Genomic DNA, 27,984 nt, shown 5'->3' on the forward strand with positions numbered 1-27,984 from the left:
TAGACGTGCGTGTGCGAGCGTCGGGCCAGGGGAAAGTGAGAGCATAAACACTGACGAAAGCGAAGGAGGGAAGCTTGTGTTGTGGATCTTCGTCTTTCAAATAAGCAGTTAATCTCGTGTGCGTGGGCCCGCTGACCACTCTCTGACCTCGCAGCGATGAGACCTTTCGGAGGAGTCGCGCTCCAGGGAATAAAGGGTGAGTGAGAGAGAAAGAGCGTCTGTGTGCGGGGGAGACTTGTGTTTGTGTGTTTTCGCTCTGTGTGTATGAATCCAGTTTGGTTATGTTTGTGCTCGGTTTGATATTTCCAGAGTGTAAGCAGATCTTCGGATTTTCACTTCCTCAGAAATAAAGAGCGAATCAACAGAGATGGGGAGAAAGTAAACAGTGACGGCAGGGGAGCAAAGAGGATGGAGGGAGACCAGTCAGACTTACAGGTTTAGCTTTGTTTAGTTAAAAAACTATCTATATCTATACTGATAAAATCCCAAAGGTATTTGTACCAAACTGCCCACAAACATCACTGATCTTTTATACAGTTTAAGTTTTGAGATGAATAAATCGATATAAATGGACGCTGTCAGGAAAGGGAGGAGCAGACAAGTAGCAGGACTGCTCTACAAATAAAGCTTTTCTTGTGGCTTTCACTCAAAGACACAAAAAATAGAAAAGAATAAAACCCACACAAGTAATTACATGCAATTATGTGCAGCTATAAATCCTGTTCATCGTCCTCTCATTGAACAAACATGAATTCCTACAGCAAGCAATAAAGAACTTAATATAACATGGGGAAAAGATTCAGAGAGGGAATGAGTATGATAGTGTTCACGCAGAAGAAATGGTCCATTAATACACCGAATGATGAAGAAATAGGTGAAAAGGCACAGACATGTTGATGATGCTTTGTTAAATATGTTAGGATTTCGAGTGCAGATTTACCTCTGGGATTCCTGAGCCACAAGCGTACGGAGCGAAGGCCCTGACCAGCGTGACGGCCAGGAAAGCGAAGAGCAAAGCCCAGAAGATGTACATCAGGTAGTTCACGATGTAGGCAAACGCACCCTGCACGGACACACAAACACACACACACACACACACACACATTGAAAATAAGCAGACACATGAAGTCTTATCTGAAAAGTGAAGCAAAAACATTTAAGGTGCAAATTTTAAAAAGCTGTGTTTAAATCATTTAGCATCTTGGACTCAGCTGTGCTGTTGTCTGGTGTCATGACGGCTTACAACCAGTAGATGGAACCAAAGCGCTGTTACAATCATTGTTAGTGGCATGGGAACCATCAGTGAAAGCATGACAAGTTGTTTATTGTGTGAATATGAGTGAGGGAGATCATGACTGCACATTAAAATCTTGCTAGCCGGTGAAGAGGGAAACTGACCCTCATGTACAAGCAGAAAGTCACTGACAATAAGTTTGTTGTTAGAAAAGAATGAGACAATAAAACAGAAGTTTAGGTGGAATTTATTTAGTTTTTATATTTAATTCACATTTTGAGGCAGCAGGTTTGCATTTATTAGCCCAACGTTCCCTCTGCAAACATGAGCTCGAGACAGCTTGCTTTCTAGTTGTAAAGTTCATGGATCTAAATGTGCATTTTCACTCTGGATTCTGTGGTTTTAAAGCACTGCAGTAAAGTTCGGGAATGTCCTCCTACCTCTGATGTCCCCGTTATGAGCTCACCCCAGCTCTGCCACTGTGGACACCGGTCCCTCTCCTGAAACGTCGTCTCTTTTGACTTCCAGCAGCAGTGCTCGTGGTTGAACCAGAAGCCGATGAGGCAAATCCCGTCCTTCATGTCCGTCAGCCAGTGGGCTGCGATGTCGATGCCGCCAGCTAGAGCGCCTGGCCGAGAGAAGGATGAGTTCAGGGCAAAGAGAACGAGCAGGTTTTCGCTCCGTCCAGACGCTGCAGAAGCTTATTTCACAGGTTGGATCTGCCTGTGGTTGAAGGTGTGTTCATGTGTACCAAACAAACATCCCCCATCAAACCTCAAGTGCACCCTTTTGTTCTGCACAGTGTGTAATCTTAACTTCTTGGCTTGTCAGGTTGAAATATACTTCCCCCCACCTACTTTCAGCGCAATGTTAGAGCTATTTTGTAGCTCTACACCTGCTGTCTGTCACCACATGGGAATTAACTTGCAGCTGATGCAGGTGCAGAGAGGTAATTTTGTATTCTCGGTATAACGATTGCTATCCTGACTGAATACTTTCACGCCAGTGTAGTGGGTGTGATTTTGTCACCTCACATAAGGAGCACCGCCATCAGCACGACTCATTGTGATGTAGATTTCAGGAAAAAAAAAAACGCAAAAGTGATGTCTAGCCGTGCAGTTTAGTTTTACTTCGTACCCAAAAGTGAACAAGGTGAGAGTTTGTGGTGTCTGAACCATTCACAAAAGGATGAATGTGTGCACTACCTGACATGAGCCCCACCAGCAGCATGAGCAGCCATCCAGAGAAGGCATCGCTGACGCTGTGCAGCAGAGCCACGGTCGACTGTCTGCTCTTCTTGGTGATCTGGATGGACACAGATCATATATTGATGGTTTTACATCTTATATTACTTTATATGTGGCGTCAGTGATATACTTAATATTTATGTTAACTTTTGTGCGCTTTTACACTTTAATTTCCACCTGGTGATCATAACCAGGTCACTTATCTTCCACTGGCTGTAAAAGCGAAGCGGTTTAAAATAATTAAACGATGCAGGAAAACCAGCAGAGCTTCAGAAGCTGCTGTCAAGAGCAAAGTGCATAACCTCAATTCTCCAGTTTCTATGTGTGAATCTGTGGGAGCTATAAATATATGCTCTAAGCAGGGCGTGAAGAGGAAGACTGCCTGTTCTGTGACCAAAAGCTGGAGTTTAAACTTTCACTTATCATATATTCGACTGGAGGACTTCTATTGTGTGCTGACTCTAGCTTTGATTAGAGGATTCTTCATCTTATCTCAGGTGTGACAGTGAAGTAAACAGCTCTTCGTGCTGAATAGCTACGATCTAGATAAGGTTTTTACACACTTTCCCTTCCGTAAAACACCGTTCTTGTACCTCTCTGTGTCTGTCGCGGTCCTTGCTCTTCTCTCTGACCCAGTCGATGGTGTTGAAGTCTTCGTAGGTGCCCAATCCGGGCAGTGGGTCCTCCAGTGGGTCCACAAATTGACTGGGGCCGTTACCGTTCATACCGGCTGCTCTGCTGCTGCTGCTGCTGCTGCTGTACTCCTCATAGCCTCCTGGCAGGGAGGGAGGGGGAGGGAGGGAAAGGGATTTGAGATGCACATCGAATCGCCAGCCTCCTGCTTCAGACCACATGGTTCCTAACCTGCCGTTTCACACATTTTGCTCTACTGTTTTCTGCCATGTTGTGTTTTGGACTTATTTCAAATTCTATTATTCGATTTATTCTGTTTGAGCAAATCAAGCATACATAACATCTAATCTACGATCTGCACAACCATAAGTGTTTCCATCAACCATTTCACATAAATATAGAAAAAGTGCTGGATGAAGCAGTATGAAGACGTGGTACAGATCTCACTGCACCTTAGCAGTGGGGCTAAAAATGCTAAGTTTGTCCAGAGGGTGGTGCAAGGACTATAAGAACATTAATATGAACACTGGTCCCAGCAGTAAAGTGTATGATGGACACGAGGACCAACTGCCTTCTCCAACTTCAGGCCTTTCCAATCCTGGAGCAAACAATTTCAATACAAACCTACTGTAGACAACAGGAGGAGGAAAAGAAATCACTAAATCATAGCACAAAGTTCATGTTTGATATGAACTCTCTAATGTAGGGCTGAACAATTAATCAAAGTATTATAAAAATCACAATATGTTCGATCAATAACTAAATCGCAGGAGTGTGTCACAACATAGCATAAGAAATGAAGAATTGTGGTGAAGTAAATCCACCAATCCACTGATTTTTATTTCTGACTGAGTGAAGGAGGAGGGAAATGACCTTTGACCTGCTGCTGTCATATTGATAACACTATTCTTGACAACGCTGCATTAATGAGTGTTTTTCAAAGGCAAAGACACACAAAGCTGTGACGTCGACTTCAGCTGCGCTCTCTCGACAAAAAAGATCGAGTACGTGGCAGCGCCTGGGCTACAGTCTGTAACAATTACCAGACGGCGCCAGCCAATCAAAAACAGCCCCAGACGGAAACAGGAAACAACACGGGAAGTCACGCCTCCTCTGATTCACGCTGTGTGCCGGCAAACAACAACAGGTTAGAGATGAACTGAGCTGAAATGAAAGTGAGCGTTAATGGAAGGCACGACACAAATGTGGCGCTTTCTGTCTGCAGAAGAGGAGTTTAACGAGCTATTTTAGACGCGTTCGCTTCACAAACACCAGCCGCGTTTCTAACATGACACCGAGGGAGGAGAACACTGGTGTTCGTTCAGACAAAAGGGACATTTATACGCAGGAGCTGACAGGCTAGACTGGTTTTAAACGCCAGGAATGTCTTTGGCGGCATGACTCTGTCACTGAGACGCAACAAACAGGAATATCTGTCACGCAGACGCTACCCTCTTCTGTTCCAGCTAAATTAAATGATCTACAGCATCTTCATCAGCAAGGCTCCACAACTATGAGATATGAGTCCTGGGACAGCTGAAGGTGGAAGTGCCTTGCTCACAGGCACACCGGCAGCATCTAGTGTGACTTGAGGTGACAAAGCATGTTTATGACTTGTGTCAGATCATCAGGTCCAGGTTACAAAACTCTGTCTCAACTTATGCCACATATCATCATCTACAGGGTTACAAGACAGGAGTCAGCTGATGGTAATAAACTGTGTAATGTTAGTAGAGCCGGGGTTCCAGAGTACACTGTGGATGAACCATTAAACCATTCTGTCACTAACATTTTGTTGCGCAGGTACAGGTGCTAGATGAATGATTGGATGGATGAAAAATGCTGCTGTTGGCCATGCATTGAAGTAAACCTTTGAAAGGCTCTGTGAAAGCATTAATTCTCCTGCTGTTTTTTACAGAGGAGCTTTGATTGAACATACTAATATGGCAGATGAGAGTCAAAGTCAAAGTCTGCTTTATTGTCAATTCTGCAGTATGTACAGGACAAACAGAGAATCGAAATTGCGTTACTCTTCAACCTTTTGTGACAGGACATATATTAAAAAAAGAGATAAACAAAGACTGTACAAACTAAGTAAGAAAACTGCACAATCTAAACAATGAAGCACTCAGTCAATGAATGAAGAGGATATTATGATGCCAACCGGCCAAAGAGACAGTATGACTAACGATATACTTCATTTTCTTGAAACTCAATACAATATATATATATATATATATATATATATATATATATAAATTAACCCTTGTTTGGTATTCGGGTCAAATTGACCTGTTTCAAATTTTTACAAGAATAAAAATGTTACAAGTATACATTTGTTCTACCTGAAACTCCATGGCCTTAGCTCATTTTCTGTGATAAACATGTACAAATAAAAAAATTAATTGAGCACACGTGCTACTATACCCCACACATTTACATCCTTTATTTTTATATGTGCACACACTAAGCACAGAGAAGCTGGGAAAAAGTGGATGGGAGTGTCTGCCTTTGATTAATTCAGTTGATTAACCCACTTCCCATCCCAGTTCAGACCCTCAAAATCATTTTGTACCAGCCTTTTTCTGATTCGATTTTTCTGTTTTCCTGCTTCTTTGGACAACAGCAGTACATATGATCATTATTCACAGCGTGAATAACTTAAGACAACATACAGAGAAATTCTGCAGAAACCTTTTAGCTCAATGTCTTAAATAAGGGATCATGCTGCTTTGACCTGAAGCCTAAAACATGAAATTTATTCAGTCCTGAAAAGGGAGCTAAAGCCAGGTGTTAACTGAAAAGTCAATGTTTTTCTTGACACATTAAAACAGAGCAACTGGGACTGAGACTTTGCCCCTTATTCATTACAGCTGAGAGAGAATCAGTGGAGCCTTGAGAAAAATACAATCACATAACCCAAACACGCTTTAAGAAAAACACATGAGTATAGAAATTTAAAAATATATATATATTGGAGGTTAACTCTGACACAAGGAGCCAGAAGCTAAAACATAGAGCCTAATATACAACGAGAAACTGACTGGAGACATCATAATAGTCACTGCTCTGTATAAAGTGGAACAAAAAGCAACAGAAACAAGCGGTAGGGGTCAGAGTTCAACCTCAGCCGTCACGTCACGATCGTTTGGGAAAAGGCCAAAACAGCCTCTGTGACCCCAACAATGCATGAAGTAGGAAATGTACCGACACGCACACAGATAACAGTGTTTGCATTTCATCGTGAATCTGTTGCTGAAGACCTCGGTGTCAAACACGCCGGCTTACGCAGCTGTATACACACACCGAGCACCAAAACAGTGGACTCCTCGCATGCAGGCTGCAATACAGAAACATTAACCGCATGACTCGGTGCCTGGTGGACCGTGAAGGGTCTTCAAACTCTGCCGTGTTAAAGCCAAAAACACAACAAAGCTCGGTTTAAAAATGCCTTTCACACACCTGAAACACCTGCAGAGGCTGACACAGGTAAAGGAAGGTGCAGTGAAGGTGTTTAACGAGTAAATACTGTATAACTTGTTATTCAGGCACAACCTGGGTCAGCAGTCTAACAAGAGATGACGACAGCATTTCTCTGAATCCGGACTACATTTAAAACATTTATGACAGAGCAGAGTGCAGACTTTATCAACAACGAAAAAGAAAACTCAAAGAGCTGCAAATGAGCCTGCCCTACAAACACTCCCCGAGTCCCAAACTCACCATTTTCTACCAGAACCTCCTCGTCCAGCTGCTTAGTCCAGAACTCCCAGTCCATCTCTAATTCCTGGCCCCCAAACCGAGAAGCCACAGTCAGTGGGACACCTCAAACTGGAAGTCTCTGCCCTCCTCTGAGCTCCTCGAGGAAGTGGACTCCAACAGAGCAGTCTCTCATTGGCCGGCAAGCTCTGGAAATGAGCGCTGATTGGCTGATCTGCCTGGGAAGTGGGCGATGATTTGCTGAGCTGGTGGGAACTGTCGTTTTATTGGTTTGGGGCCTGATTGACTGAGGTGGTTACTTGCGTAAAAATGAGGTCATTTGTGTTCGTAAGGTCTTGACCTTTGAATCCTGCAGGACCCTGATAGTTTTCAGGAGGAGAGGCTTGTGATACACAGTACTGTGTACCAGGGTCAGGCTGTGGGCATATTTACTTTCAATTCAGACCATTCTGGGAATACAATCCTTCTGAATATCACACATTGAAAAGCTCTTGGCTGGCTTTTTTTTTTTAAATGATGTAATACTTGAAAAAAGTGACTGAACAGAATTTAAACAAACTAAACTGCACTTAAAATCCCTGGTTTCTGAAACTCTTTTTCCAGTGTTGCTTCCTAATATGTCAAAGGCACTGAATGATGAGGTTTGCAGTTTGTAATTGGGCTAAAATGAAACTACACTGATCCTAACCCTGCTCCGACCTCAGGAGAAGTGTCACGCCGTATTTCCTCTCAGACAAAAGGTCTGAATTAGGCCTCCATGAGACATACAGCGCTGTGTGTTTAAAGTAGATAGAGCTAAACCACAGTTAAATTCTTGTGGTAGTAGTGAGTGCTTACGCTGAAAGTTGGGACTGGACTGTGGCAATAATTCCACCCTTTACTTTCTGCCTGATGGCTTGATTTACTGATTTACTGTAAGCTAAAAGCCAAAGTCGTAATGTTGCAGAGTGGAGCATGCATTTCTGCAAAGACAGAATGGTGTGATTGGGCTTGTGCGTGAAAACAGAAGTAAAAAAAATAAATGTGAATGAATGAAACAGGTTGTTTCTGTTGACTGCAGAAAGTAGAAGAAGCTTTTTGGCACGACTTCACCAACTGGAAAGGTGCATGCAGATGGAAAAAAAACTCTTAAAGGGATAGTTTGGGTTTTTTGAAGCAGGGTTGTACGAGGTATTTATCCACATTCAGCGTATTCACCTACAGTAGAGAGGCAGCAAACATAGCACACACTTAAAACTGGTATTTTTAGGTGGCTAAAATAGATTTTGGTGCTGCCCCGATCTGCAGCAGTACACTGCTTAGCTTCCTGAAGCGATATTCCTGCTGCTTCTCCAAACTGGGGGCATCCCAGCCATCATCTACTGTAAGTAATATGCTGAGCATGGATAAGTAGCTCGTGCAACCCTGCTTCAAAAAGGCCGAACTGTCCCTTTACACAGTCAAATCTCCAGTAATGAGACGCTTCAGTGATGACCACGGCAAAGGCCACGAGCCAAAATTCCTCACAATTAAGTTGTTATCAATCCTGCAAGTTAACAGGAACATCAAATTAAGCTGGTTGCCAGACTATCACAGGGTTCACAGAGAAACATGGGCGTGCTAAAGATCAGCTGAGAGCCGCTAAAAAGACGGAGCTAACCAGGCAGCGCTGAGAAATCTGCAGCACAAGCGGTACCGAAGAGAACCCGGTCTACAACTTCAAAAGCCTGAAGCAAAACAATCCCGGCAGCATTTTCATGTGTTCCAGTATTAGCGCTGCTCAGAAACAGGGTCCAGCAGGGGATGTCGTGCTGAGCTCAGCGCTGTGTGTTCGTGTTCGAGGGGGCAGAGCAGACTATAATCTTACATTTCCACAGCATATCAACCCACACACCACCCTCAAGTCTGTGCAGAAAACTGGAAAATTCGACACGATCTCTTTGTCATATGACTGCAGCGCTGTCGGCCAAAACCTCCACAGCATGTTATCTGTTGGGGAATGACTTGCACACATACATACACACACACATAAAAAAAGGCTGACTGACAGACAGACGCACACACACACACACCATCTCCAGTGAGAGTCTGAACCTTGGACTCTTGAGGTCTGGTTGCCATGGGAAATGGCTTCTCATGTGACCCCCATGACGACGACAGGAACGTGATAACGTCGTGGACTGTCATTACTTTGCCAAGGTTTTAGATCACATTTAGTGGGTCAGAGGATATTAAATGAAGAAGGAATGCGCCTCTCTGCCACTGATTCGATTCATTTTCATGTCCGGGAGATGAAGTTTTCCACGTGATGGAGAGAAAGCTTAAATATGAGGATACGTTGCCTGCTGGAAAGCTAGAGAGGCAGCTTCTCAGAACCTGGCTCGGACGTTACAGGAAGGCAAGGACTTCTGAAGAACTTTATTAAGTCAGGGTTTTGTTTCATTGATGTTTTGTTGGACTGAAACACAACGCAGCCCAAACTAATAAAAGAAAGTGGAGACTTATATTTATAGTCATCCGCCGCAGCTATGCTCTGCAGAGCCAGGAGCCAAATGTGTTTTTATCACGACAGAACAGCTTCGGCAATATGTCTTTACCATGACACTAAGCTGGGTACTGAACTTAAACAGATCTGAGTGGAACATGTGTGCAGCATTAAGCATATCAAGTCCTGAAATGTGGCGTCGAGTGTTCGATCAGATTCTTAGGCTTGTTTACTGACTCTGTGATCAGACACAAAACTTTTATCACATTTTAATTAGGCAAAGTTTTTTATTATTTACTGATGCAATAAGCCCTTTATCATACCTTTTTCAACAAAAAAACATGCTTATATGCTCTAAAATAACGTACCAAAACCAGATAGCTTTGGTATTGTTACCAAAGCTATGAGTTCATTGATCAATAGGAAAAAAACAATTCAATCAAAGCAGCTATTTGGATGATTGAAGTAATTTTTCAAGCGAAATTGCTAAACTTTTCAGGTTCCTGCTTTTGAAATATGAGGATATGCTGCTGTTTAATTTGGTTTTTAGACTGTTAATCAGATAAAACACGACATTGCAGAGTTTTTCACAATTATCTGACCAAACAATCAATTTATCAAGACAATATCTGGTAGATTAACAGATGATAATACAGCACCGATCCCAAAAAATGAACTCTGTTTACAGATGATGGTTTTATGAAGTGTAAAATAAAAAGCAGTAAAAGATCTACTGAGGATTTAAATATTGTGTGAGCCGGTATTTGATTGCCAACTCTCAAACTGAAAAACCAGTTCTCGTCTTGTTCAGCACAAGACGAGAACTGGTTTTTCAGTTTCCACGACACTTAAACTTTGCCCATTAATGGCCTGAGGAGTGATCGCGCTCTCAAAAGGCTTTATCTTAAAACCTTGCAAGCATAAAGTAAGATTAAAAAGCTCAAGGTTCTTTTCAGTGATGATGAGTGTGACTCGTTAAGAGTTGGAGTCACACCTTTTAAAGATTAGGTGGGCGCGATTATGATCACACTTGCCTGTTTGAGTTTGGGAGAGCAAAAACGCTGACACAGTGCATGAATACGCTTTAAGAGCACTTAACCTCCAATTGAACCAGTGGATCATGTCGGGGTTTACCAGCAGGTCTGTGGTTGTACTGGCAGCTCCTGAATGCATGAATGTGAAGAAGGTCGTTGCTGTAAAAAGGGAGCAAATCAGCAAATCCCTTCTTCCTTGCATGGATGAAGGAGGAATTTTTACTAGTGTGGAGGCAAAGCCATGACGGATTGACAGCTGTTGTGAAATTCACGGCTCTTAAACTGTCCCCGGACGACCTTCACTCGACCCAGTTTCTGCACAAGTCAGCATAAGGAAACAGTTGCCGTAATCACAGGTAAGTTTTCATTTCACAGCTTGTTAGTCTCGTCTTAAACTCCCAAAAATCTGCAGTCTTCGCCCCAATAACAGCAGCCCTTCCCTCTATTCATTGGACAATTCACTCATCTCTTTTCTATTTTCTCCCCTCTTTCCTGTTTACGTTGCCACATGTGACCTCGCAGAGTAAACACTGTGGTATCCAAAAAAGGCAGACACACTGCGCCCAGAGCTGTGACTCATGCCCTGTCAATCATTACGTCCTGTCATTCTGCTGCCTGCAACGGCAGCACCGACGAGATGTATGTCACTATTACCAGCAATAAAAAACATGATGGGCGTTATAATCTTTATTTGCACAATACTGGTGATAAGGCAACAGGCACTGATTTAAACAAACCAACCAAACGGCCGAAAAGGAGCAAAGAAAGCAAACCACGACACATAAAAGCACATCGTAAAGCCAAGAAAAAGAAAGCAAACTGCTAGTTTACTGTATTTCCCAACAAGCTCAACATTTTCTGAACCATAAAACATCATCTACTTGTGTTTCTGCATATTAAATTTGACTCGCCAAACTTCTTTTTGCTTTGTCATCTTGGTGGGGAATTCCCTCTCTTCGAACTGAGGTCGAACTGACTCCTTAAGCCATGCTGTGGCGCCTTTACAGTCGTTCCAGGCTAAAAAAAAACCCACCTATCTCACTCAAACCTTGTTTCAAAAGGCTGCAACACCTTCATCGTCTCCCTCTGCTTCCTCTTGTAAAACATTACTACAGTTGCAAGGGTCAAGTGGTGTCAAGAGGCAACACTTGTAAATGTTGATCGCTTCAAATACTGACAGAAAAATCGCGGGCAGTAAAAAACGGGGCATAAAATGAGCACGGGTTTAGGTTCAGTTACATCAACAAACGAGCACATTCGGTCTGAGGCATCAGTCGGCGCCTGCATGGTTTTAGTCCGAATGCATTTTTGTTGCGCTGTTATCACCTCCTTTCTGTCTTTTTGTTCTCAAAAAAAAAAAAAAAATCACCGGGGCGGCAAAGCCAGACAGCAAGGACAAGCGGTAACATGCTCACATCCGCTAGAGCAAAGAATTTCACGGGAGAGGGGGTCTGTCTTTTGATAAACACAAGCCACTCCACTCATCTGATCCCTAAACCTCAGCTGAAGGATTGTTACGATGCTGCTGAAGCAGGCTTCAACCTTTATTCACCCAGGGGGACACAAACAGCAACCTACAGACACCGAATACACTGCAGCAGGGTCATTTAGAGCCTGACCGCCTTGCTCTAGAACAGCTTCCATGTACACTAGCTGTTGACAGAGGGTGCACACTACCTTGATTTTAATCCCAAGTCAAAACCTAAAGCCCAAACTCTCCTCTCTAAACGTTAGAGGCTAATGAGTCCCCGAGCAACAGTTTACACAGAGCTAAACGATTAACGCTGCACTCAGAATGGCTTTTTAGAAAACCTGCTAGGCAACAAGTTCAAGTGCAGGCTAACGAGCAGTTAGGGAACCCAAATGCAGGGAAAGGAAAGGAGGAAGTGTGAGCTGAAATGCTAAAAAGGCAGGAAATAAACTTCAGGCTGAGATTAAGTTAATCTAAAGGGTCATAAAGGGCGATTTATTGTTTTCACCTGGAGTTTATTCACCTAGATCTGCACAGTGACCTCTTCGTGCTACATCTACCAGCACAGATAAAAATCACCATATTTTTGGCTGTCATCCCAAACTTTAATGATGCCTTGCAACCGGGAGCTTCCTGATTGCCCCTGAGCCTGACACACCATAATATAATCAGTCTGAGGCCGAGCAGCAAAGCGCTTCTGTCAGGCATAAGCTTGGCAACTCCGGTTTTGGCGATTCTCCTGTTTCTACTTGAAACGAATGACTACACACACACACACACACACACACACACACACACACACACACACACACACACACACACACACACACACACACACACACACACACACACACACACACACACACACACACACACACACACACACACACACACACAAACCACAGTGCAATTTAAAAAAATACATGGTTGTCAGTTTAAAAACGAGGCTGCTGTTTCTTCACGCCCCACAAAAAGCTGACACGGTGGAAACGCGCGCTTCAACTCGACAGAAGCTACATCCATTGAGAGAAAATCTCGTCTCCAGGCTTCCTTCCTGTTGGCACCGTCTTATCTCTCGGTTTCAACTGATGGGGGGGGGGGGGGCCGTCATGTTGCCGATGTCACAGTGACATCAGCAGTAACCAGGCAGGCCGTATCACTGCATGAGAGCGCTTTTTTTCTAGGATATTAAGATTCTTTATGGTGAAATTTTTAACACACTGACTTGGCGTGAAAGTTAGAAGTTCTTTTTGATCATGCTTTAGCAAATATTATAAACTTTTAAGTGAAGAGCTGGGCAGATTTTAAGGGTGTCATGATGATATCAGCAATGACCAGACAGTATCTGAGACAACATTTTCCACTGCACTTTTGAATGTTTCTCAAATTGCTTTTAATGTGCCGGAAAAACGATAGCGCCCTATCTGCGCAGAAAATCAGGCAGAGTCTTGAAGTTGCGTTAGTGAAGAGGAAGTACGACAATGTTTAGAGCTGCATCCTCACAAATAAGCAATTTAGGAAACATTTAAGACCTTCTGGATGTTTGCACGATGACAAGAAGGAGAACAGAATGCACCGGCAGTCAGCCTTGTTCTAGCTATCTGTCTGTTTAGACGAGGGACAGAGACCCATAACAAAAATTTGATAAGGCAATATCAGCAGCTAGTAGCCGATGTATATCTACGGCATAAACTTAAAACATGTTATCACGCTATCGTTCTGGAGGAACATGCTCTTCTGGGAAAAAAATAAATAAACATCCTGCAGTGTTTTTAAAGAGTTAGAATCACTTTGAGGACAAACGCACCATAATGTCTGCAAGAGGTTAGCAGGATTGCTAATCAATACCTGCGACTCAGTAATCGCCTCGCCAGGAGGAATCCAGAAATGCTAACGACCTCGCTATCTTACATGCTAATATATCAATTCTTTACTGGACACTTCTGTTGGATCTCTGCTCTAATTGGCTAACTTGAGGCATCGCCACACTGAACTGCAAGAGGTCTTACAATGACGTCACGATGACATAAGCAAAGCAGTCATCAGGTGTTAATGTGAAATATCACATTAGCTTTGTTGTGCTAAAGGAGAGCCACTGACGTCAAGGTGACATCATCAGTAACCGGGCGGCCTTGGTGCAGATGTCAAAGCTACTCCCACAAACACTGCAAGTACGATAACTCACTTTAATGGTTGTTTTGTGTTCTGCTGTGTAGTCACAGCAAAATACAGCACATCAAGCTGATACAGTGGGTTTGTGTGTGTGTGTGTGTGTGTGTGCGTGTGTGTGTGTGTGTGTGCATGCGTGTGAGAAAGAGCCAGACAGAGACAGAGTGAGCATGTAGTAACGGATTACTCAGCTGCATGATTGCGACTCACTAAAATCATGTGACACACACTCACTGTACCCAGCGATTACGGACATAAACCTGAGGTCAGCGACGTAGCCACACAAGCATTTGTTGTACAGCTTTTTCGTGTTAGAAAACAACAACCTCAGGTCCACTGCAGCTCTAATGTTGACTGTAAGAGGCCACAAAGCTCGACGCAGGAAGGAAAGGACAAAACAAAACATGTGCAGGTTCAAAGGAAGCCATGTTTTATAACTGCTGCCTGGAATTGAATTCAAGACCTATTCAACCAAGAGAGCCATTACTGAGTGACAGGTAGATAATTAGTACTATACGACAGAAGTCAGATGTCTGATGTTTATGTTAATACTTGACTGAACTGTTTTGTCTTGGGGCGGGCTTTATGTAAGCCTTGTGACCTTCCCTGCACTCTCCTCTATAAATTCCCTACTGTTGTATGTCGTTCACCACAATGTCTTTTAATGGCGCAAACAATCCAAACTAAAACGCGCAAGTTGCTGTTTACACACGCAAAGTTCAATTGTGTTTGGCAAAGCCCGAACAGCACATACTGCAGAATTAACCCTCTTCAGCATTCATGCATGAGAGGATGTCGTGCAAATACAAATCTGTCGCTGCAAAGGTAAAGAATTACACCATTGGATGTTATATTTGACCTTGCTAGGGGAGCATTTCCTGCCTTTTATAGATCGTAGATAGCAGAGAGCGGGCAGGAAATGAGGGGATATAAAAATGAGGTATGACATGCTGTATGAACTATGTTGTCCTTGATTTGACTCATTGATTAAGGCTTTTTTATTATTATTATTTTACTTCTGGGGGCTTGCAGACACTCCTAATGTCCTCACATGATTTCATTTTGTCTGCTTGAGTTGTTCATTTCATTTTGAACTTGCATGAAGATTTCTAAAAGGTCTAGAAGCTACTTTTAGGATGTTTTTGGAACTACAACCATACTTTTAGAGCCAAATTAGAAAAAAAACACAGAAATAATCCAACTTTTACTGTCCTGAAGTGGCTGAAAATGACAACCTCTTCATGCCAAACGCTTAATTTTAACCATCACAACATCTGAATGAAGCAAAACCCGTCATCCGGCCACTACTGGACCTTGTCTTACAACAATAACCGTGCAGTTACCTGAGCTGAGAGGGGGCACGTCGTCCGTGGAGGAGAAGTCAAGCGTGGCTCCTGCAATGTCCACCATATCGTCATCATCATCGTCACTCGGGTGATGGAGGCCGTCAAAGCTCCCAGAGCAGTAGCCGGGGTTTTCCATCCTTTCAAAGCCTGTTCACAACACAACAAACAGCGTCAGCCTCTGAGATTCACCCGCTCACAGCTGCGGGAGGTGTATCAGCTTTACCTCTGCGGCCGCCGGCTGCACGTTTCCGAAACAAGTTCGCCCAAAACTGAGACATTGTCAGCGAAAGACAGCAAAGTCAGAGCGGCTTCGTTTACAGTTAAAACACCGAGCAAGTTATTCTTTCCCCTCCAGCTGCATTTCATAAAACAAATTCAAGGAAGTGTTGGTGAGAGCTTGAGAAACCGCCGACTGGGACACCCACAGCTGGTCCTATCGCCCGGTCCATCACAGGCAGCAATGACAGCGCATCTCTAGTTACAAGGAAGTTTTCGCAATCATTTCCGCTCTTTCCGCACTTCTTTTCCTCTTTTGACTCTGTGGTCGCAGCTGCAACCAGCAAAACAAACGCCTTCCCGGTGCTACAACACACCGCGGCCGACGCAAAAGCAGATTATTAGCCTAGCTTGAGCGTTTAGCTTAGTCCTGTGACGAGGACCGACGAAGCCGAACAAACGGGCGAAATAGACGTCAAGTTAACCGCGGAGCTAACTTAGTTAAGTGTCACCGCGCGTAGCCCACTTCTACTCGCGGGTAGGTTTCTAAATGAGGAAGAGAGAAGCTAACTTAAGGCCTGACTTTACCTGTGGGGAGAGAAAGCAGCCGTGCGGCTCGGTGAAGAAGTCTTGTGACTCGGATTTGCCCCGCCGCAGTCTTCTACTGTAGGCTGCTTATGTCAACAGCAGCTAAGGTAAACTTAAAGCTCCGCAGCGGCTGCTCCGAGAAAACCCTGCGTCATCCCACCACCGACTGCTTCAAAACGAGGGAGGTGCACTAAAAGAGGCCACCGTGGACCGTCATTTTAACAAGACACTCAAACTACTGATATAACGACTGTAAAATTGTCCGCAGTGTGTGTTGTTTTTGCCACTTAAAACCAAAAAGCGCCAAGCTAGCGCCAAGTTAGCTAAATTAGCTACAACTTCCGTTTAGGCAGTTCTTAAAACCAGCGTAGAAAATCTTTTAACATGGCACATTTTGCCATCTTTTTGTCAGAGTTTCTGTTTATATTATCCGACATCTATATTTGTGTTATGTATATGCCTTTAAATCGTTGTTCCTTTTGCCTGTCATTGAATTGAGCCGTTTTACTTTGAAGGGAAAATCACCAAATTTCCGGTTTAACTGCCTTATCACAGCTGCCTCGACATGAGCAAACGTACGGCAGGAAATCCAATCGAGTTACGAGCTATCGGTGCTTCTCCAACTGGGTCAGTGGAGCAGTTCGATTAATCGGTCAGCAATATTCAACAGCTCCCCAGTGGTACCATGAAGCTCATATATGAACCTTTATTTGGAATAATAAATTATGTGGGTAAATTAAATTTGTAAAACGTCTTTTACTTTGTGTACTAATTACTTATTTTTATTTAGACCACTTATTCAATCTTTATTTAATCAGGCGGTCTCGTTAAGTTTAAGATCTATTTTCCAAGAGAGGGACCCGAGATTAAGAAACACGGGAACACCATCATTCAACAGAAACACCACAGTTACACAATAAACAAGGAATTAACAAAAACAGTTGCAAGAATCATGAAAAACATCAGCCAATAAATCTTTAAAATCTCCGAAAGGGATGTCGGACTCCAGTTGAGGGATGTTTGCAGTTCATTATATTTGAAAGGTGCATTGTACCTGAAACCAGTTATGCAAACATTAGTATTTGCATAAAGGATATGTAAACTTATGTAGCTACTGGATCCTGTTCTGTAAGTGTTGATGGAAGTGGGAGGGGAGGCGCTTGTGAGGCAGAGATGACTAATTTACTACTGTAAGGAAGTCAATTCAACCATGTGATATATTACATATACAAATACTGTGTACACAGAGCAATGATGAGTAATGTCAGGTGCTCAGAGTCTGAGTGTGTATGTCCTGTTATTGTGTCATGTTAGCTCATTCATCATGGACCAGTTCAATGGGATTAAAAAGAGTTAAAGGGCGACACCTTGTGGCCATCTGTAAAAAATGAATCAGGGCCACAAGTGCATTTACTCATGTACTGTACTTAAGTGCATTTCCCGGGCATTTCCGTTTTATAAAACTTTATACTTCCACTCCACTACATCTCAGAGGAAATTATTGTACTTTTTGCTCCATTACATTTGTCTGACAGCTTTGGTTACTGCTCACCTTTCAGATTACAATTTCCCCTTCCCATCCATCGAAAACCACGGATCTCCAGATGTGTTGATGTTGAACGTTTCTTATAAACTGAAGGATGAAGTGTTCCTTTCTGTGTTGAGAACATCCTCCTCCTCCTTCAGCTGAATAAACTGTTTAAAAAGCCTCTTGGATCCTCTGGAAAATGCATCGTCACGCAGCTGAAAACAGGATTCTCACAGGACAGCCAGGCTGCAAACACATGATGATCTTATAGAATATGATGCATCGCTGTAGATTAAACCAGCCAACAGGATATAAAGTAGTTCAAATGAGCTCAACCTGAAACACCTACAGCAGTAAAATGCAGAATTAATGCAGCAGTAATATTAATCCACAAACATCAGATATGATAGAAAAACACTGACAGGGAACATTTTACTGCAACATGAACACTTTTACTTTCATACTTTAAGTACATTTTGCTGGTAATACTTACTTTTACTTCAGTAAGGTTTTGAATGCAGTACTTTTACTTGCATTGGAGTATATTCACAGTGTGCTATCGGTACTTTTCCTTCAGTAAAGGCTCTGAACAGCACTAACGAGGTGCTCTGACTATCTGGTTTATGTCTGTATCTCTGATGAATTATTGCTGTTTTCCTTCGTTACTCCGCGGGATGTCGTGTTTCTCTCATCCATCTTCTTCTTTGTCTCCGCTCCACCACTCTGCTCCTTGCAGCCCAACATAAACATTCTTCCACCCTGCCTCCCACGGCGTTTCTCCTTTTAGCGAGCCTGCTTCTCTTCACTTCCTCCTTCTCCCTTCATGTGAACTCATTCATTAAGCTGAAGTAAGATTTCAATAAATGAATCTTTCTGTCGGCCTCTCCAACATTTTTCACTCTTTCTTACTTCTCTTTGCTCTTTCTTTTGTATTGCATTGTGTTGTATTTCCCCTCATGTTCTCAGATGTGGGTCACTTCGCCCTCTGCACACATTCACGCCCACATGTTTTGCCTTCCATCCTCCTCTTCCTCTTTCTTCTTTCCAGCTCTCCTTACGTTCCCATCAGTCCTCTGTTCTTCAATCTGGGTCAGGCTGAAGAATGTGCTCCCTTGCTTCCCCAAAAACACAGATTCTTTACTTTCATGACAGCTGTTTTCTTTATTATATCCACAGAGCAGCCACCACCACCACCGCCCCCAACTCACAGCATGTCCACCTAAAACACTGCTCTCTCCATCTAGTTTTCTTTTAATTTTTAGATGGCTGCAGCTCTAAAACACCTCTGTTCTCCATTAAAAGCATCGCTCAGTTGAAAGACCCACGTTATCATCTCAGATAACAAAGCACCGCTGCCCCGTCTGTCCTCAGAGGAGGATGTGAAATTATTTCAGGGTGGGATAGAAAAAAAAATGCGTTTTTCATACCAAAAACGGCTTTTTATCAGAAGCATTTGATAGTGAAAAATGACAGTTTGTTGTGAAATAATAAATATTTGCAGTTCTGTGGTTCCTCTCAATGATTAACTATCTATCACATATTACGGAAGGCCATTCCTGCCAAGAAAATAACACATAACAGCTGAAAAGGGAGGAGTGATAAAACATTCACTGTGAGTAAAACTAAAGAGATCTTAAGTCAATGTTTTACATTCACACGTTACCCAAACACACTGCAGCAGATCCACATCGACAGGAAATCTGAAGCTTCAGGTTCGACTCACCTGCAGGTCTTTGAACTGTGGGATCAAACTCTGTGAAGCACAAGTCAGCTGGAGGATTCAAACCTCAGGCGACACCTCCAATAACTCAAACTTTGTGTAATAATATGTCACGATCTTAACTGCATGGCGGTATTTGTGGTAATCTCAATTTAAGACATAATAATTTTACCTAAAATATCATGTGAGTTTCAAATTGCAGGTCAAAACCCAACTCTCACAATTCCATCATAGAATATATGAAATAAAAATGTGCCTCTATCATAATCATTGGAATTTTGACACGGAAGTCACGATTTTAACTTGCTGTCACTTCATTTTTAAACATGAACACAAACCTTCACACGCATTTTATTTAAATTGCTCCAAATAACAGATTTGTCTCAGATGGCTTGTGGAACACGTGACACCTTCTATCCTGAGAACCTTGACTTGAATTTGGGACATTTAATAAGAACAAACGGGACAAAAGAGGTAAGTACAATTACTTTGACAGGCCACTTTTGCTTTTTTTTTTTTGGCATGTATGGTCTTCCATATGTGAGTGCAGAGAATAATCCTGTTTGGTTTTACTGCAGCTTTGCACTTAATTCTGTGGTTTCCACTTCTTCCTGTAAAAATTGTTTGGACTCTGCAGTCTTTCTATTAGAGCCACATGTAAAACTTCTGATTACAAGCTTTTAAAAACATTTTCATTGCTGTAGCACTTAATTCAAACAGTATCCATCCGGCACTGCTGTTTTATTTATTTCTTTTCCCTGATTTGAGGCTTTAAATGGCTCTCTGGCCTCCTGCTGATTGGTCCCCGCACCGCAGGATCATCAATAAGTTTTAATGAGCCGAGCATACCCCCACTCTACGGGACATTAATGACACCAGCACCAGCTTCCCTTAAATGAGTCTCTTCACCACATCACTGCTCCAGCTCCTGCAGAGCTGCTGAGTAACTCCAGCCTCGGAGCTCCACTCATCATCCGTCAACCTCCGTTTGCCCTCGGCCATGTTTACTCCACCGTCCCACCACATTCGAACAGGAGTTTCTCCCAGAAAGGGAATAAATTTCGGCACCAGACACTGAAGTGGCATAAAGAGACTGCTCACGCAGGAGGATGTAAATCACGACAGGAGACGTAAAGCTAGTTTAAAATATTATTATTATTTATGGTACTTCCTCACAGGAGCGTTTTTGCAGTTACAGAATTTGTAATGCATTTTACAAAAAAGGCTTCGCAATAAATCAGGATCACGTAGGAAAACACGAGCAGAAGAAATATACTCTCTCACTGGTCCAACAAGCGACTTCTTTTCCTCTCTTGTCAAGTCAATAACTTTCCAGTCGGTGTAGAAAACGGCTGTTATAGCACAAGAGTACATGTCATATGTATATGTGGGCATTTTAAGTTGTTTGGTGTTAAAACAGCAGGAAACATCTGGGAACAAAGTACAAATATGAGCAAAACCAAGTGTAAAACTCTTAACTTTTAATAAACATTAAGCTGCAGGTTTGCTGCTTTTTACCAGAACAAGTTTACTCGATCAACAGTTAACCAGTGAAAAAGACAAAGGTGTCTGTTTTCACTTCACTTCAGCAGCCAAAATATGCACAGTTCCTCTTTAAAATGCCACGTCCTGTTGAGCTGCAGGGCCTTTCTGTGTTGTTCGGTTTTAAAAATGTGATGATTAACTGTGTAGTTTAATGTCAGGCTGTGATGGTGGATAATTAACCTAAAAACAGAAATCTGCCCTCCTCTTTAAATCCTGGCTCTCAGGAAAGTTCATGTTTCACAAATTGGGAGAAAAACTTTAAAGTTTTTGTAACTTTAAACTATAATATTTCACTTCAGTTTAAAAAAATGAGACAGAAACAGTTAAAAATGCACTTATTTGCTCTCTTGTTGACATTTGAAAAGGTGTGTTAAATATGAAGCTAAAGCCAGCAGTCTGTTAGCTTAGCTTAGCTTAGCACGAAGACCGAAAATGGAGGGAAACAGTTAGCCTAGCTCCAAAACTAAAGTCCATCCCCTCTAAAGTTCACTAAGTAACATGTTATATCTCGTTTGTTTAATCCCTACAAAAAACAAAGTGTAAAAATTACAGAGGCAGGTTAGCTAAAACAGCTAGCCTGACTAGCTAAGACACACTGGGTCACTTTTAAACTTAACATTCTGTTAATATCAGTATTTATTAATGCTGCAAATAGCATTTCACAATATTGACTAAAAGTGAGTGTAAAAGCTGTTTGCAACATGGCTAAAGCAGCTAGCCTGTCTAGCTAGATAAGCTATCTTGCCTCTGCATTGTTTTGAGACATTTGTTTGCATTAAACCAAGAACATATAGCGTGTTAATTAGTGAGCTTTAGAGGTGCTACCTTTAGACAGAGCCAGGCCAGCTCTTTCTATAAGTTTTTATGCTAAGCTAAGCTAACAGACTGCTTGCTTGTAGCCTTATACTGACCGTACTGACATGAGAGTGGTATCAGTCTCATCTCTCAAGGAGAAAGTGAAGGAAAACTACAGTCTCCAGTAAATATTAACTGAACAAACTGAATGTGGTCTGGGAAGAACAGGAAACAGTTTGGGGCAAAGACTTGAACTTGAACAACCAGAACTGGTTCAGAGACAAACCAAACTCCCCCTAAGATTCACTTCCTGTCAAAAATATACAGTAAACGTTGACTCTTCCCGGTCTTCTCGTTCATCTTTTACAACCAATTTTTACAACCAATTCCAGTCATTTCACAAATCAAGATCACTATATACACATCGTATACATTATAAACACAAGTGTCGTCTGTACAGTTAATATGTGACAGTATAACGAGTCGGCGGAGTCTCAAACTCCACGCAGTGAAACATGTTACGCCACAACATTACAGTAATGGGAATACAAAGTGATATGATGGTATTATGGTAGATAATACAGTTTAAGTACTGCTGAATGCAGGTGTCAGCCTGCAACAAAGGTGAATACAAAAAGAGGAATTCCACATTTAGTTAACTTCACAACGGCAGTTAATAACGCCACAAACGGCGTCTCGCAACATTGACTTTAGTGTCGCTAAGTAACGGAAACACAGCTTCTCCGCATGAAGCACCGGGAAAAAGTCTCCTTCGATTCTCTGAACCGGGAGATTTAAATACGACAGAAAACACACACAAAAAGCAGCGTCTCAGTGACACATTCATCGAGAGAAAACGTCTTTGGCAACGTAGTGTGAGGAAGTGTAGTGTCGTTAGTTCAGTCTTACAGTACGTGTTTCAGGCACATGTGCGAAGCAGACGGCATCATTTTCATCAGGCCTAAAATGTGGTTATTTTATGTTCTTTTCTTTATCATTAGACTTGAAAAATGCTCCAGTCTCAGGTGAAACTGGGGAAAAACGTCCTCTTCTTTTCCACGTCAGCAACATCCAAATCCCCTCATCCTCATTTCTGCCCATCGACGAGCTCCCAGCTGTCCAATCACAGTCCTGTCGACACGCTTCTGGCGTATTTGAAGATTTATCTGATCTGTTAATGCTTCCTGTGTGTCCATTCTCGACTTTCTTTTCCTTTTTGGACACGTTGGACTCGTGTCCCCTCTTATGGTCTCATCGGTGCTGGAGTCAAGTTTTACGCCTTTACTTTAAAAAAAATTCGGGGTGCTCGAGCTGTTATAGCTGTTTGGTCCTGGAGCTCCTGGATCTACATGTCTGCAGATCCTTAAAGGAACAGTTTGACATTTTGGAACGCTAACTGTGAAGCTACGGCCAGGAGCTGGTTAGCTTAGCTTCGCATGAAGACTCCAGGAAGTGAAAGCAAGATATACTGGTTGTGAGGTGGATTTTAGTACGTTTGGACAGAGCCAGTGTACAGACATGAGAGTGGTATCCATAATCACACTTTCCAAAATGTCAAACTATTCCTTTAAGAAAATCGCTGCTTTCACCTCTTCTAAACTTGAACCGGACTCAGCTTCATGTCTCAAAACGGACTTAACGTGACTACAAGCCTCGCTTCTTCATGTCTTCAGATGCGTCTGTCAGTAATGTCCGTATCCCATCGACATTCCCATCCCGATTCCCAGCCCCAGCCCCAGGCTCTCCCTCAGCCCCCTCAGCTGCTCCTCTCCCAGCCGGATCTTGTCCTCCAGCTGCCTCTGCTCCACCAGCAGGGCGGCCTTCATCTTCACAAAGTGGCTACGAAAGCAAAGACAAACATGTTTTAACCGTGTTGAGTGCTATCCAGTCTGTTCTACACCATGAATTTCAGTTCCTCACAATGTTTGCTGTAATTAGACCAATACTCAGACTTAAAGTAAGCAGCAGTTTGCCTAAATCAGCAAAACATTTTTTACATTTTGTGACCAATAAAACATTTGCTTTTTTGCGGTAACATGTTTACATAAATGTCTATGTAAGCTCGACCTGTTCAAGTGTCCAAAGACACAGATTTCACACACTAGAGCCCAAACCTGAGTATAAACTGCTGGTTTTCTGAGCGACAGACGTGCACTACAGTGTATGATAGCGTTGTGTTGTACCTGTAGTCTCGGTGCTGCTCGGGGGACAGGCAGCGGGCCAGCACCCGGCTGACGGCCTGCTCTCTGCGGTCAACGTGGTCCTTCAGGTCCTGAGCCTCCGACAGCTGCCTCATGAGCTGCCGCTTCTTCTCCAGCAGGGGGAGCTAGAGCGGAGACAGAGGGGATTGCATTGCATTCAGTATATTTGCTGACTAACTTCGTGCTGTGCTGCACATACGTCTCAAACCCCACCGCCCTACCCCTCACCCTCTCGTGGTGCTCCGACTCGGGGTCCAGCGTGTCCAGCGTGGTCTCCACTCTCAGCAGCCTCCCGGACAGCGACAGCAGCAGGCTGACCACTTTGTCCAGGTCGCCGATGAACATGCGGAATTTGTCCACCTCGTTGGGCTTACAGACCCCCACCACCATGCTCTCCACCTGAGGACGCACATAGAGACAGCGCTGGAGGTCAATGGATTCAAGGGGAGAAACCAGAGATATTTTATGGTTTTCTACGATGGTAAGTTTAACATCTTTAGGTTTTTACTGCTGGTTTTTACTAATTTACACATGTCAAAGAGAAAACATGATGAAAATTTTCTCTATTTTCTTATTGTCATACTGCATATTCATGCAAACACTGAGAGCAAGGAGGTGAGTGAGTGATAATGTGGCCATTTTGCGTTCATTAAGGGCAATAAAAAGAGTAAATTAACCAATTAGCAACAATTCTGACAATCAAATAATCATTTAAGTCATTGATCACCCATTTCAGTTTCTAAAAGGTGAAGATTTGCTGCTGTTTTGGTTGAACTTGATTGAAACTGAATATTCTGGGGGTTTTGAGCTGCTAATTGGACAAAATAAGCAATTTAAAAACATCACCTTGAACTCAACGGACTTGATATGGTCAATTTTCCCATTTTCTGACATTTCATAGATTAAATGGCGAATCAAAACGAGCTGGTGAGCCAGCCAGAGAAGCGAGCCCGTGAGCTCCAGTGTGAACAGATGAATGAATGAGAGCTTGTCCCCACCTCCTCTCCCAGCTGTGCGTTGGCTCTGATGTCCTCCTGCAGTCCCCTCTGAGCCTCTCTCAACACTCCCAGCTTCTTGCGGAGGCTCTCCATCAGCTGTTTCTGCACGACAGAGGGACGATTGTTCAAACGCCACGAAATGAAAATAACAGGCAGCACGTGCGCGTCGGCGTCACGTCGCCGCCGTGTTAACTTTGGCCGGGAGACGCTAAACACACAGCAAACGTTCGAGCCGAGCGGCTGCATGCGTCACCTTGTAGGTCAGCTCGTCGTCGTCCCGCTCCCTGTTATCGGTGAAGTCCTTCATCTGCGACAGGAGCTGGGCTTTGGCCGCCGACGTGCTGTAATAGGACGAACAGCTGGAGCTCGCGCCGGACCGCCTGAAGGGGAGAAAGAGTTTGTTTTATTTAAATAAAACACAGAAGCAAAGCAGTAAAACAGACACGCGGTCTAGTACAAGTGCAGTGTTTAGAAAAAGTATGTGAATAATCAATGCAATCAATTATCTGGACAATGTGAGACAGAAGAAAAACAAGGAGCACGTGGAAAACGTCTCGAGTAAGCGAGCAAATGAAGACACAAAAAAGTGAGCAAAGCGGGTGAGACCAGGTGAGCGAAAGGATCTGAAGAGCTTCCTGAAAGCGAGTGGAAGAAAAGAGGCATCGTCAGTGCAACCTGCTGCAGGACAGCTGTTAATAAGACGTTCGGTTCGGTCACTGAGGAGTGAAGAACCAGGAAATATTCACATTTAGGAGGCTGAAATAAAAAAAAGTTGACTTTTTGGTCCTCGGCAATTAATTTAAAAACTGACAAGCTCTAACTGACGCTTCAGCTCCGTTCAGTGTTCATGCTTTAACCGACAATTTAAACCCTTTCGATGCTTCAAATGAAACTGTAACTCCTGCACAACTCCAATATTTGCAGCTGCAGTTTTATGATTTTGCACACATTTGGACACACTGTGCATTGATTTATATTTTGATGTTAATTTCAACCATACCTCAGCCCAGACCTTTGTAGATTGAACTAAAAGCAACGTGAGAGGAATAAACAAGGCGTCGCTTTAAATGCTCAGAATTTGATTAAGTGCATTTCCGATGTATTTTCCCGCAGTCGTTTAAACACTCCAGGACTTGTCTTTCTGTCGTATGTGGCAACAATTACCCATCTGGCACCTGTGTCTGCAAAAGCAAACCATTTGTAACGTAACAGGGGGAGAAAAAAGAAACCTGGCTGCAGCAAGGTGCTCTGGGAAAGGTTGTGGGAAAGAGGGAACCGGCTTAGTGACAAGAACAGTTAAGTCTTGTACAAATCAAATGGTCTGTGTAATTAATGCACACACACACACAGAAACACACACTCAGACTTCAGCCCTGTAGCTCCCTCCCTGCCTCGCTCTCTGTACCTGTCCAAGCTGTCTGTGTTGTGCTCGGTGGTTTGGTAGGCCCCTCTCCAGCTCTCCGTGCCCGACTCTCCCTCGCTGCTCTGGGGGAAGAGCTCCTCCAGGCTCAGCCTCTCTCGGCCGCTCTCCCCGGCCTCCAGCTCCTCCTCCAGAGAGCTGCTCTCCACCCTGGTCCTGCTCGACGGCGAGCTCTCGCTGTCCGGCAAGGTGTCGATGTCGGTCTCCAGGACCGTAACCGGCAGCGCGAAACACGGGAGCTCGCTGGTGATCGGCTCGTCCTCTGCTGGGAGTCCCTCGTCCTCCTGGAAGTCATCGATGTCCGTTTCCATGGGGACGTCCAGGTCTGCGTCCAGGCTGTGTGCGGGGCTCGGACTGAGGGTCGCCTCTGATTCAGTTGCTGTTTCGGGGACCTTCTGCGGATCGATGCTCTGAAAGCCTCTGCTCATACGGAGCTGCTGCTGCTGCTCATAGTCAGCGAAGTAGGATTCAGGAGGTAAAGCCCCGCTGCTGCCGCCATTTTCTACGACAGGTGGAAGTGCTGAGTCGCTATGAACTCTGGGAGATGGGGCCCTCTCCCACTCGGCTCCTGGTCTCATGTTGGTCTGCTGTTTGTGAGGTTTTGCTGTTACTCTGTCCTGGTTGGGGCTGCGACTGACGTTCAGAGACAGAAATTAACTTTATTATGATGAAAATAAAAATTATTAGTGTAAATTAAAAAAATTTAAATTACTGATTACTGACAATATAACCATCATAAAATTTGGGATTTACTGCTTTGCTCACCTGCTCACACTGTTCTCTGTTGGTGGCGGTGGAGGCAGAGATGATAAAACCCCCACCCTCTCCTGCTGTCCGTCATACGAGCTCCTCGGGTCCCTGTCTCTCTGGGGCGGAGCCACCGGTCTGAAGGCCCTCCTGGAGAACATGGGACTGGGCGGTGCAATAGTGAAGGGCGGTTCCTGAAATGGAGCCTGATTCTGATTGGACGGAGCGTGGGAGAAAGGGTGCTCCTGCCTTTGTGGTTGGCTCTGATTGGACGAGGCGTGGGGAAATGCGTGTTCCAGGTTTTGAGCCTGGGCGCAGCTGCAGCGCGGGCAGCCCTCCGACACTTCCTGCCTCTCTGGAGGAAGGCTGTAGGACCTCTGTCTGGACGTTTCAAGCGGAGGGATGTACGAGGAGGAGTGAGTGGTGTCGGAGGAGGGAGGGATGGAGTGAGGAGCAGGAGAGGAAGAGGAGGAGAACAGGGTGTGGTGCGAAGCTCGTCTGCGGTGGAACTGCTCCCACTTCGGGGGCGGAGGTCTCGGGGGAGGCGGCGTCTTCTTCCTGTTTGGCCGGGCTGCGTTGGCGGCTTCTCCTCCCCTGACGCCGCCGCCTCGTTCCTCCACCTCGCTCAGGGTCTGGCTGGTCGCGACAGAAATGGACGGCGACCAGCGGTGGCTGCTGTCGAAGCGGAGGTCGTTTTCTGACATGGCTCGACCTCGGAGCGAAAGAGGAGCCGGCGGGGGAGGGAAGGGGTATCCGTTGTGGTCATCACTGCTGCTGTCAACCTGTCTGGGGCCCCATTGGCCCTGGTGGGGGTGCTGATGATACTGATTATTGCTCTCTGGACGTCTGGACTCCCGTCTCCAGCTTGGGTAGTCCCTGTGATGGGGAGGATGAAGCAATAGAGGCAG

At 44.0% G+C, this 27,984-nt stretch overlaps 2 protein-coding genes across 4 annotated transcripts in view; both read right to left on the minus strand.

Moving 5' to 3' along the window:
* Positions 1-16,373, minus strand: part of clcn5b (chloride channel, voltage-sensitive 5b) — a 32,465-nt gene extending 16,092 nt beyond the window's left edge. The window contains exons 1-6 of one of the 2 annotated variants that reach the window (XM_041965203.1): positions 16,123-16,373; positions 15,316-15,465; positions 3,075-3,256; positions 2,440-2,539; positions 1,675-1,862; positions 941-1,063 (exon numbers count right to left, since the gene is read on the minus strand). In XM_041965203.1, coding sequence (XP_041821137.1) covers positions 941-1,063; positions 1,675-1,862; positions 2,440-2,539; positions 3,075-3,256; positions 15,316-15,454 — 732 coding nt within the window. In that variant the 5' untranslated portion in view covers positions 15,455-15,465; positions 16,123-16,373. Of the gene's footprint in view, positions 1-940; positions 1,064-1,674; positions 1,863-2,439; positions 2,540-3,074; positions 3,257-15,315; positions 15,466-15,541; positions 15,785-16,122 lie in introns of those variants that run through there. The other variant, XM_041965202.1, reaches the window with a different exon arrangement.
* Positions 16,374-20,519: 4,146 nt separating this feature from the next.
* Positions 20,520-27,984, minus strand: part of shroom4 (shroom family member 4) — a 63,155-nt gene continuing 55,690 nt past the window's right edge. For both annotated transcript variants that reach the window (XM_041965455.1, XM_041965456.1), the window contains 7 exons: positions 27,095-27,952; positions 26,315-26,962; positions 25,163-25,289; positions 24,910-25,011; positions 24,140-24,310; positions 23,894-24,036; positions 20,520-23,549 (listed from right to left, as the gene is read on the minus strand). In XM_041965455.1, coding sequence (XP_041821389.1) covers positions 23,393-23,549; positions 23,894-24,036; positions 24,140-24,310; positions 24,910-25,011; positions 25,163-25,289; positions 26,315-26,962; positions 27,095-27,952 — 2,206 coding nt within the window. In that variant the 3' untranslated portion in view covers positions 20,520-23,392. The remainder of the gene's footprint in view (positions 23,550-23,893; positions 24,037-24,139; positions 24,311-24,909; positions 25,012-25,162; positions 25,290-26,314; positions 26,963-27,094; positions 27,953-27,984) is intronic.

The sequence above is a fragment of the Chelmon rostratus genome, chromosome 23 (genome assembly GCF_017976325.1).
Source record: "Chelmon rostratus isolate fCheRos1 chromosome 23, fCheRos1.pri, whole genome shotgun sequence".
NCBI classification, from domain to species: Eukaryota; Metazoa; Chordata; class Actinopteri; order Chaetodontiformes; family Chaetodontidae; genus Chelmon; species Chelmon rostratus.